This window comes from Herpailurus yagouaroundi, unplaced genomic scaffold (assembly GCF_014898765.1).
Source record: "Herpailurus yagouaroundi ecotype Mexico unplaced genomic scaffold, PumYag 186, whole genome shotgun sequence".
NCBI lineage: Eukaryota > Metazoa > Chordata > Mammalia > Carnivora > Felidae > Herpailurus > Herpailurus yagouaroundi.
In genome coordinates, this window is record NW_024412417.1 from 418,198 (window position 1) to 430,946 (window position 12,749).

At 34.6% G+C, this 12,749-nt stretch overlaps 1 protein-coding gene across 2 annotated transcripts in view; it reads left to right on the forward strand.

Annotated features, from left to right (window-relative positions):
* The window catches only part of CNBD1 (cyclic nucleotide binding domain containing 1), a 430,168-nt gene that overhangs the window by 360,073 nt on the left and 57,346 nt on the right, over positions 1–12,749 (forward strand). For both annotated transcript variants that reach the window (XM_040493922.1, XM_040493921.1), the window contains exons 9-10: positions 8,413–8,522; positions 10,240–10,390. In XM_040493922.1, the coding sequence (XP_040349856.1) occupies positions 8,413–8,522; positions 10,240–10,390 (261 nt within the window). The remainder of the gene's footprint in view (positions 1–8,412; positions 8,523–10,239; positions 10,391–12,749) is intronic.

Sequence of the window (12,749 nt, forward strand, 5' to 3'; positions counted from 1 at the left end):
ATTCCTTTGTTTTGCTATTTTGAAGGGAGAAAAGGAATTAATGAGGTAGAAAAATTAAAATTAAAAAAAATAAAATAAAAAAGAAAAATTAAGGAAACATATTTGTAATAAAAATTAAAAATAAAAATGAATTTTTCTCTTTCTGTATTCAAGAAAAAGAAAAGAAATGAAAAAAGAGAAAAGAAAAAGAAGAAATCATTTGAAAATTTGAAAAAGTGAATACACTGTAGTAGACTAAAATAAAATGATGGAAGTAAAATAGAATTTGAAAAAATTTACATAAAAGCAAAAAATATAGTAAAAAAATAAAGAAAAATATTTTTAATAGAAATTGAAAGTAAAAGTTAAGTTTTTCTCTTTCTGCATTCAAGAAAAATAAAAGAAACGAAAAAGAGAAAAAAGAAAACGAACAAAGAAGAAAAGGAAATCGTTTGAAAATATGAAAAGGTGAATACACTGAAGTAGACTAAAATAAAATGATGGAAGTAAGATAGAATTTGAAAAATTTTCACAAAAGTAAAAAATACAGTAAAAAAATTAAAGAAAAATATTTTTTATAAAAATTGAAAGTAAAAAATGAGTTTTTTCTCTTTCTGTATTCACAAAAAAGAAAAGTAGTGTAAAAGAGAAAAAGAAAGAAATAAAATTGAATAGATGGACCTACGTACAGATTGAAATAGTACTGAAACTATTCTGTTTTCCTGTAGAAGTCAGACTATGAAGTGCTTTATAGTCCATAAACAAAGTAGGCGGTGAGACTTGTGTTCTTAAAGAGCAAGGTTGGCCCAGTTGGGCAAGGCTCAGTGTAATGGCTCCGTTCTCCACTAGATGGCACTGGTAGCCTACTGGGGTGGATTGTTGGGGTGCCCATAGGTGTATATGTGCATGCATGGGTGCGATGAAAATGGCATCACACAGCTACCCAGTCTCTAGTATTGTAACTCTGTTCTCCCTGATCAGCAATCGCGCACCCGTCCTCTGTCTTCAGCTTTCGTGTCCTCCCTGCTTCTTCACTGTCTGTGACCAAGCCCCAGGCACTACCTCTCTCCTGAGTTTTGCCTCGGATGCGGCTGTTTTCCCCGTCCCCTTACTTCTAAAAGACTGCGGCTTTGATCCATTCCGCCCCTCTGCAGAGGGTCTCAGCAAGCAATGGCCAAATGCCAGCTGTACCCAGGAACACTTGCGGGACCCTGCTGCTGCCCTAAGACTGTGGCCAGGTGCCAGCCACCCCAGAAAAAGTTTGCAAGACAGTGTAGCAGCAGCTTTTCAGGGATTATGGAAAATCACAACACACATCTGGCACCAGGCTTCACCCTGTACCTTGCCACCTTGTCCCAGTACCAGCGAATGTGGCGTTTTCTGGAGTCTGCTGGGACCAGGTGGCTTCAACAGCCTCTACCAAATGTCCTTCCAGCAGTGGAACTGCTTTTCCCCATGTGGCCTGATAACCTCCCGGACCCCACTCTGTTCCTGGGGATTCACCCTTCCCACCAGAGCACCACCAGGTATGGAGCTGCGGAGTTGCAGCATTTGCTCTCCCCTTGTTTACAGTCTTAATAGAATTTAAACCCTCTCCTTTCTCCTTTCTCCCTTTTTAGTTTAGTCCCTGTGGCTGTTTCCAATTTTTCACTTTCTCTCCAGCTATGTTTGGAGAGGGGTGCTTTTTCCATATTCTCCCCCCACCCCCCAGTCTCCATCTTCTCTCTGCCTGCAAAAGCAGCTCCTTGCCCACCACTGGCTTCTCTCTCCCCAAGTTCAACTCTCCACGCCATGTACCTGCTGAATTCTGTGGTTCAGGTTGTGCAGATTATTGTGTTAATCCTCCATTCAGTTTTCTAGGTTTGTAAGATGGTTTAGTGTTGGTCTGGCTGTATTTCATGGACGCGAGACCCACAAAAAACTTCCATGCTGTTCTGTCATCTTGGCTCCTCTCTGCCTCTCCTTCTTTTTTCCCTTCCAATGTTCATCTGTTTTGTTTCTTAAACTCCATGTATGAGTGAAATCATATGGTATTTTTAATCTCTCTGGCTGACATTTCACTTAGCATAACACACTCTAGCTCCATCCACAACATTGCACATGGCAAGATTTCATTCTTTTTTATGGCTGGGTAGTAGTCTATCATATAGATAACTTCCTTATCCATTCATCAGTAGATAGACATTTGGGCTTTTCCTATAATTTGGCTATTGTTGATAAGGCTGCTATAAACATGAGGGTGCATGTGCCCCTTTGAATCCATATTTTTGAAATTTTTTTAATGCTTATTCATTTTTGAAAGACAGAGACAGAGCACAAGCAGGGGTGGGGTGGAGACAGAGGGGGGCACAGAATCTGAAGCAGGCTCCAGGCTCTGAGCTGTCAGCACAGAGGCCGACACGGGACTTGAACTCACAAACCAAGAGATAATGACCTGAGCCAAAGTCGGATGCTCAACTGACTGAGTCAACCAGGCACCCCTGAATCCATATTTTTGTATCCTTTGGGTATATAAATACTGATTAGCACAATTGCTGGGTTGTAGGGTAGTTCTATTTTTAACTTTTTAAGGAACCTCCATATTGTTTTCCAGAGTGGCTACAACAGTTTGCATTCCTACCAGCAGTGTGAGAGGGTTCCCCTTTCTCCACATCCTCACCAACACTTGTTGTTTCCTGTGTCGTTAATTTTAGCCAGTATGACTGATGTGAGGTGGTATCTCATTGTGGTTTTAATTTATATCTCCCTGATGATGACTGATGTTGAGCATCTTTTCATGTGTTTGTTAGCTAAAAATTTTAATTTATAGAAAATTTTTCACCTACCTGTAAATGTTCATAAAGGAAATTTATTGTAGCATATTTTTAACTAGCAAAACTTGGAACCATTTAAAAGCTTAAATTTATAAAAAAATTATTGCATTTCTCTAAATTATGGTACCTCTACACCATGGGGTCTTAAAAATAATGTTTATCTACACATAATGAAGTGGAAAGTTCACTAGAAAATATTGAAAGTATAAAAGAAGAAGTAATTTAAAAAGGAAATCATACCACAGAATAATTTAAATGACATGAAAAATTTATTTTAAACTATGTGTGCTAAGCTGATGGAAAAATCTTAACATATGAGATAGAATTCAATGAAAATATTGTGGTAAATAAGGCATAATATATTAGTAACAATGAGAGTGAGAAGTGTGACCTTTAGGAACATGAATACATCAAAAAGCCTCAAAGTATATAAATAAATAACTGATATGTTTATAGCAAGAAACAAGTGCCATAATCATTGAAGTTAACTCTTTATATACAGTCTTCTCAGGAACTGGTAGACCGAATAGATTAAAATTAGGGACAACTAGAAACTGAACGTTACAAATAAAGAATTCACGCCAGGGGCGCCTGGGTGGCGCAGTCGGTTAGGCGTCCGACTTCAGCCAGGTCACGATCTCGCGGTCCGTGAGTTCGCGTCGGGCTCTGGGCTGATGGCTCAGAGCCTGGAGCCTGTTTCTGATTCTGTGTCTCCCTCTCTCTCTGCCCCTCCCCCATTCATGCTCTGTCTCTCTCTGTCCCAAAAATAAAATAAACGTTGAAAAAAAAAAATTAAAAAAAAAAAAAAAGAATTCACGCCATTAGATATATGTAAAATTCCATATCCAAGAGCTGTGCCCCCTGCCGCATATAAGACGTAAGAAATATTTACAAAAATACATTATACATAGTGTTCACATAGAGTCAAGGGCAAGGTAAACAAACCTTAGAATTGTTTTTATTTTATTTATTTTTTATTTTTTTTTCAACGTTTATTTATTTTTGGGACAGAGAGAGACAGAGCATGAACGGGGGAGGGGCAGAGAGAGAGGGAGACACAGAATCGGAAACAGGCTCCAGGCTCTGAGCCATCAGCCCAGAGCCTGACACGGGGCTCGAACTCACGGACCGCGAGATCGTGACCTGGCTGAAGTCGGATGCTTAACCGACTGCGCCACCCAGGCGCCCCTAGAATTGTTTTTAAAAGGACAACAAAAGTACAGTCCTAATTGTTTGGAAAGTTATATCTTATTGTACCCCACTGATTAAAGGCTATTAAGAAAAACTGTCAACCATATAATAACAAAATCACTTTACTTTAAAACATGTCAAACATAGTTAAATCAGTAGATAAAAAAAATGTGTGATATTGAATACATCAGAAATCAAGAAAAAAGAAAAGTGGATGACCTAGGCATTTGACACCAAAGGTTTAGGAAAAAGAAAGCAAGCCCAAATAAAATTTGAAAAATAATAAAATAAGGAGAGAGATCAATGAACTATGAAACAATAACTGCACAGAACAGTGTTAGTTTTGAAATGAAATGCTGTTCAGAAAAAAATACCAATAGCCAGGAAGGAATTATTCTTCTCATGACTTCTGATGTGACAATTGGAAAAAAAATAGTTTTATTGGACTTATAACTAGTCCCTAGCATGTAATAAACAACAGAAATAAAAAGAACAATGCCTAATACTTAGTTTCTGTGAATCCTTCTGCTTTTTTTTTCTATCTTATTTACCTTAAGTAATATCAAATTTGATTTTTCATAATGTTCTAGTGATTTCCAGTTTTAGAATATGTGCCTGAGTTTTTGATGAGGAGCTTCAAAATATAATTTTTAAATAGAAATCAACTTTAATTCCTGAACATCAATGAATATAACCTTTATATAATAATAAAATGTCATCTATGTAATTCATGACTAGATCTTTTCACTTAAAATTGTGTTATAATCCTTTGGATATTTCTTTTTTCTTTTTTTAAAATTTTTTAACATATATTCCTTTTTTGGGAGACAGAGAGAGACAGTGTGAGTGGGGGAAGGACAGAGAAAGAGGGAGACACAGAATCCAAAGCAGGCTCCAGTCTCTGAGCTGTCAGCACAGAGCCCAACGTGGGGCTCAAACTCAGAATCATGAGATCATGACCTGAGCCAAAGTCAGACACTTAACCGACTGAGCCACCCAGGTGCCCCTGGATATTTCTATGTTGTTTGTCATTTTCTATGTAACCCAAGAGGAAAGGGTATAGAGATAAGAACATTAATCTTGACCTCACTGACATAAGTTCTTTGTAATGGGAAGCAGGATCCAAGGCCAAATAATAAAATTAGGAAACATAATGGGGGTGGGGAGGGATAGTTAAGTCTTTACAGGTAATTTGCATGATTCTTTTTCTAGTCAAAATAGTTGTATTTAAAATTTCTTACTTAAGTGGTGATACAAATTTTTGTAATGTTATTAAATTCAGACTCTTACCTAGATGAAAATGGTTTTTCTAGATTGTCTTCATTAAGATAAACATTTGCTATGATTATTATAAAGACCATACACATTACGCAGGTAGCAAATATCCCCCTCTATGGAATGAGACTGCCTCATAGATTTTGCTGTAGTGGTTCAGCTTTTCCATTGTTGCCTTGCCTTCAACGATGAACAATTTCCATGGTCTTTATCTTCTTTGATACTATATATGCTTCTCTATGATCTATACAGGGCTTGACTTTCAAGAAAAGATTTGCAGTAGTGCAGCTCTGGAAGTTTAAAATAATGGGCTTCTTTAGTGTCTGTTTAACTTTATCCTTTTCTTATAACAATTGCCAGGAGGCTCCATGCCTCCCTTTATTTTTATTTTCTTAAATTTTCTTTTCTTTTTAGGTTTATGTATTTTTGAGAGTGAGAGACAGACAGAGAGGGGGTGAAGGGGCAGAGAGAGAGGGAGACATAGAATATAAACAGGCTCCAGATATTTTTTCTAGATTAAAATTTTTGGTGTGCCTCACTCAGGGGGTGCCTGAGTGGCTCAATTGGTTAAGTGTCCAACCTCAGCTCAGGTCATGATGTTAAGGTTGAAGAGTTTGAACCACCGCATCAGGCTCTGTGCTGACAGCTCAGAGCCTGGAGCCTGCTTCAGATTCTGTGTCTTCCCCTCTCTTTGCCCCTCCCCTGCTCATGCCTGTCTCTCTCTCTCTTTCTCTCTCTCAAAAATTTTATTTTAATTTTAGTGTCATTTTGTTTTATATAAACTGAGGATGGTTAAGAACTTTTAATTTAAAATATTTTTAGAATACAATATGTTCTTACTATAAATATACAGTGGGAATTATAAATAGTTCCTTCTTTCAAGTACTGGACAAGATAGTAAAAAAAAAAAAAACAGTACCTTACCAAAAGCCAATAAAACAAGCTAGATTTTTCATATATTTTTAAAAAGTCAACACAAAGAAAATGAAAAAAACAAACAAACATAGTAACAGGGTCATTAATCCCTCGATTTGCAATACTGAATTCCTTGATCCATTTACAATCCAAAGATGTAACTGAACAGGGTGGTAAAATCACTTTGGAAAATGAAAACTGTACTCAAGACAAAATAAGTCAGTCCTAAATGGATTCCATAGTGCTCTCTGTGGCCACAATTCCATTCCTGAGCCAAAGTTGGATGCTTAACCAAGGCCACCCAGGCGCCCTTGGCCAACCTTAGCCACCCAGGCACCCTCCATGCCTCCCTTTATGTCCTACTGATTGACTAAAAGAAGTAAAACAGTTATGTGATAGGCTCTAGTATCATATAACCTTTCCTCTATTATCATATAGCCTTTTGGTATAAAGTACTCTTTGCTTTTCAGAATAGAATCTGTGAGAAAATTTCTTCTTGTCTATGCAATTTACAAATAATTCTACAAACATACTTTACTTTTATATCTTAAATTTATAATATCAATGTTTGGCTGTAAGAAACACAGTATAAGACAGCAGAAGTGTTACCATAAATTTTTATTTAAGCAAAATAAATGATTGGTGACAGTAGAATAACCTTTTAATTTTTTAATTATAAATTTTGAGCTCTGAATATTATATGAGTAAAGGGAGATAACATATTCTCATAAACATGTCAGCAAAATAATTGAAACGCTACTTGATTTATAGTAAAGTATTTTCCATTGTAAACTGGCATTAATTTTTTTTGCTTATGGTAAATTATGTTTACCAATTGTCACCTTGTTCTTTTTTAGCCATAATTTTTAAAGAGCTATGCTATTCTCTAGCTAGTTTTCAATAACACCAATATTTTTCCTTGTGCTGATATATACTCATTTACACTATGAAATGAATGCTTTTGAGTAATTGAAAATACTTTTTAATTGTCTACTTTATAAAACCACAAGAAAGATACACATATATCTTTATATTTATGTTATCACTTTTGTTTGGGATTTTCAGAAAAAATGTTGATATGTTTTAAAATAAACAAATCTGAAATTCAATTTGAAATAGTAACTTTAATACATATAAATCCAGTCTATTTTATTATTTAAATTACATTTTATGATAACTTAACATTACTTAGGTCAGATGTCTTTTAATTTATATTGCTTTATAACCCATTGATATTTGTAAAGGTATTATCCAGTTCACCTTCAAGTATATGTTGGCCTTAGGGTGGCTTCACAAATTTGAGAAAATAGTGATGATAATAAGAATTGAATGATTTGTTATGCAATACTATATGCCAAAATTTAGGGTTAAGTGCTTTATATACACTTAATTACCATGTGTCGAGTATAGAACAGCAACTCCCAATTTTTCTATCTTAAAGATGAAAAGCTTAAAGCTTAGAGAAGTTCTATAATTTATCTAAGGTCGCTTAAGAAGTGGCAAGGGCACCTGGGTGGCTCAATTGGTTCAGCGTCCAACTTGGGCTCAGGTCATAATCTCAGGATCTGTGTTTGAGCCCCGCATCTGGCTCTGTGCTATCATGACAGCTCAGAGCCTGGAGGCTGCTTCGGACTTTGTGCCTCTGTCTCTTTCTGTTTCTCCCCCGCTCACGCTCTGTTTCTGTCTCTCTCAAAAAAATAAATAAACACTAAAAAAAAAAAAAAAAAAAAAAAAAAAAAAGAAGTGGCAGAGTAGAGTTTTAAACCAAACCATTATGGCCTCAAAGCCACTGCTTTTAAACACTGCTATATTTAGTAGAATGCCTGGCCTGGATCAAGGCATAGGCTCCAGGGAGGCAACAGTTAAATATTCAAGGATTTTGTGAGCTGGTTGTTAAGCCACTAGCGATTTAAAATTAGCTATGGTAGGAATATTAACACAATAACAATCAGTAAATGCTAAAAATTGGGACTTGTCCCACACTTTCGTCTCCTCCACCTGATAGTTTACTAGCATACCGTTGCCTTTACTGCCAAAGTTTTGTCAATATTTACTTATGTATTAGGTTACAGATAGAAGTAAAAGATGTAAATTTGTCATTTTCTGAGTACTACCTATAAACTGCCATCCATTAAGAAATTTTCCACTAATAGTTACTGAATCATCTTTTATTGTCATATCTAAAATATTTTTTTATAGAGAAGAGTGTAAAATAATGAATTGTCTCTTTTATTTTCAGTGATAGTGGAAAGTGGGAAGATAATTTCTTTTGTGGCTTATATTAATTCTGGATATTGTAATATTTACAGAAATATTGTAGGACTTATGAAACTACAACCAAAAAAAGTGGTAAGTTTTAAACTTATTTATTCTCTTTAATGATAATTTAATACAACCTAATTATTGCATAGTTGTTGTTAGTTTGTCCTGTGGAATTTCTGTTCAATTTTTTTACTATTTTTTATTGTTTCTTTTCACTGAATTGTAAGATACAGGAATGTAAGATAAGTTGTAAGTTGAGTTGTAAGACATAGGAATGACTAGAAGCACATTAAGAGATGCTTAACATATTTATTCCTCAGAAAAATGTAAATTAAAACCACAACAAGGTATCACTTCAAGCATATCAGATTGGCTAAAATACACTTAACAAATGACCCAGAAATTCCACTCTAGATATTTACTCAAGAGAAATAAAAATATACATCTACAAAAAGACTCACAAAGTCTTCATAAGCCAAAAACTGTAAGTAATCTAAATGTCCACTAACAGTTGAATGGATAGAAACATTGTGATATATTCATACAATGGAATGCTACACCTCAATAAAGAAAGCTAATGATGCATACAAGAATATGGATGAATCTCAAAGCATTAGGTTGGGCAAAAACATCAAACCCAAAAGACTGCAGGCTGCATAATTCCAGTTTTATGAAGTTCTAGAACAAGCAAAACACTAAAGCAGAGTGATAAGAGTTAGAACTAATCTTTTTTTTGGTTGGTCAGGTAGTCTTCAATGGAGTTCAATTTAATATGTAAACTTAGTTGAATTTTGCTATATTAGTTATATTTAGTGTGAGGATTTGCCATTTATATAAATGGCAGTTCTTCAAGTGAGATATTGCTTTTAACCCCAGGATACTTATTAAAGTCTTTCACCTCTTCTGAGTCCCTGTCATGTCATACTCTGAGAGCTACATTCTTTTTTTTTTTTTTTTAACTTGCTACTCATCAACTCATCCCTGTTTCCATGGTGTTGAGGTCTCTCTGAAAAGATAATTTGGACTTTCAACTTTTTCTCCAGAGATATGCATACTGAAAACCTGTAGGCCCTCTTCCACTGTTTCTAATTTGGGCCTAAATTGCTAGTTCCCTGGATCAAACTCCCTTTCCATGTTTCTTTCTTATTTAAATAAGAAAGTCTGCATGGAATTCCATCTCAGCTATTAATTCTATCAATTCTGGTCCTGGCATCTGTGCTTATTTTTTTATTCTCTGTTAGTCCACCCATGCAGCTGGGGCTGAGCTAACAAATGGTAGTTCACAAAACATTCAAAGCTAAGCTCTATTTACAAAATGCTGTCCTAGGACCTTGAAAAAGGGAATGAGCTCAATGTTTCCTAGACATCTTGGTGGATTAAAAAATTAGGGGCACCTGAGTGGCTCAGTTGGTTGAGCTTCCAACTCTTGATTTTGGTTGGGTTCATGATCCCAGGTTTGTGAGATCCACCCCTATATCAAATAAACTCTCTTTCTCTCTCCCTTTGCCTTTATCCCCCAACTTGTGCTCTCTTTCTAAAAACAAACTTAAAAAATTAATTCATAGATCACTAAGTGACAGTACTTTCAATTACCTTAGATATGGTGAAGTTGTCTATCAATTAACTACTGTTCTATATAGTTTAACTACATGCGTAAATAACTGTTTTCTCTGATTTGAATGAAATTGCATTTTAAATACCATATACCAAAGTGTTTTATGAACAGTGAATTTCTGATGATAACAGTATTTATCATTGTGTGAAATTGGTTTCATTGAACATCTATTACCTATATCTTTTACAGAAAAAAAATCAAAAACTTGTTTGTATGGGCAAACTTAATGAGAAGGAATCCTTTGGTGAGATTAGTGTTCTTCTTCAAGTTCCTTTCACATGCACAATAGTTACTGGAAAAGAGGTTGAGATGGCAATCATTGAAGATAAGGACCTATTTGGTAAGTACATACATGTCTTTTATACCATTTTATTTGATGAGTTTTTGACAATCATGGATATATTTCACAGAAATATTAGGACACTCAAGTAAGTATGTGTGTATATATTTTATTTACATAAGCAGTATACCTGTAAATAGCCTCCTTTAACACCTCATAGTCTGTCTGATTTGATTGTGCCACTTTTAGAATGTATTAACAGTTTTTTCTGCTAATTCCCAAATTACCATTAATGGCAACATTCCTTTCCTTTATGAAGTATCTTTTGGTTTGTCATCTCTACAAATATTGCTTCTATGTTTCTGGTTCAGGTCAAGGTATACTGTCTTCCAGTGTACAACCTAGATCAAGTGTATATGAAGATCATGACTTGTGGTGTTTGAACCTTTATCGGACATTCTAGCATTCTGAAAATATTAAAAGAATAATCTTTTAATATTCATGCAGCCACCTGTATTTGTTCCTTCAAACATTATACTCAAGTAGTATATGCACTTGACTATGAAGGATAAATGAATAGGTGTTAATAAGTAGTGACATAATAAGATATTAAAGAAAGGTACAAATTTTTGTATAATAAAACTAGAATATCAAACATCAGATAAAAGATAAAAAAGGAAAAAATCATAGAAATTAACATGGGTGAGAAATTTGCTTTAAATAAACATTGTCAATTAGAAACACTTTCATGATTATCCATGTATGATTGACTGAATCACTTTGTCTTGAATTTCAAGGTTTTTTTTTAAATGTTTTTTAGGGAATATTTACTCTCTACTTGCTTAACTGTAATTTTGCTTAACTTCAAACCCATATATCTGTTCCTAAAAGTTATAAATTTGAAATAGCATTGACTAATTTTCTTTGTTTCTGTGACATTCAAATAGAAACCCTCCTCGAGGTAAATATCACTTAAAAATAAATACTAACCACCAATTAAAATTACAATATTCTCACTTGTTATAGGCTAGGTTTTTCTTTTCCTATACTAATAATGTTAACTGGTGCAAGGCAAATACACTGTGGACTCATTTATGTAAATCAACATTTCACACATGAAATTACTGCTTTCATGCATGTATTAGAATATTCTTTGCTGCCTGGCAATCTAAAATTAAAATAGATGGCTTAGTATAAGCTTTAGTTGCATTTTTTATGTGTGCTGTCCATACTTAAAATTCCCTTTTATGTTTTGTTCATTTAGGACTGATGTTATAAAACTGCTGACATGTTGCGTGCCTAATTAAACATTTCCTAGACAGAAATGCTCTTAAGGACTATATTTTGCTTGTTTTGTCATGACTTATAAGAAAATAAAATATTTTACAGTTGGCCTTTTAGCAACACAGGTTTGAATGGTGTGGGTCCACGTTTACATGGATTTTAGAGAGACAGAGTGCTAGTGGGGTAGGGGCACAGAGAGAGGAAGACACAGAATCTGAAGGGCTCAAACTCATGAAACCTGAGATCATGACCTGAGCTGAAGTGGGACACTTAGTGGACTGAGACACCCAGGCACCCCTATTTTTGCATTTTCATATTACTTCATTCTTTTTCCATCTGTTTCACTCCTTATCATCTGATATATGAATCCATCTCTGTAAAATAGCGTATGGAAGAATTTAAGAGAAAGTAAAATGTGCTTTAAAAAATATCACGTTGATGAGAAATGGAAGCATTAAAGTAGAATAATAAACATGAGCAAAACCGAGAATATGTCAGCTTGTAATCAGGATGGTATTGTTATTATTTGGTGTATTACATTGTATTTAGGAATAATTGTTTATATTTGAGGTGGTCCATTGAAAAGTAAATAAAACCAATGTGCTCTGACAGAATCCTCAGTCATATGTAGATTACACTGCCTATGCTTTCTAATAATATCAAATATTGTTAAACATACTATTTCTTTTTAGAATTGTAAATGTATTACTGGAAAACCAAATTAGAGTTCATATCTTTTCTCAAGTATACAAGTCACCCTCTCTATTTGTTCCCACGTAAATCATATTAAAGGGCCAACATTGTTTAAATGATCCAGTTTATCAACGATATTTAGTAAATACCTAAAGGGAACAATGCATTCACCATACCTACCTGGGTATAGGTAGAACAGAATTTAAGAAACATGAGAGATTACATAAATGTTAAAGACTTTATCTGGAGAATTATATATATAACTATCTGTATATAATCATAAAAGAAGCCATGCAATAATTAGTTTTGAAATATTTAAAAATACTTGAAGAGTGATTTCTTTGTTCATTTAGGTTGTTGACTTTTGGAAGATAGGAAATAATTTGTTTTGCAGTTTATGTACATGCTTCTCAGACATTACCTTGAACACCTAAATAAAAAT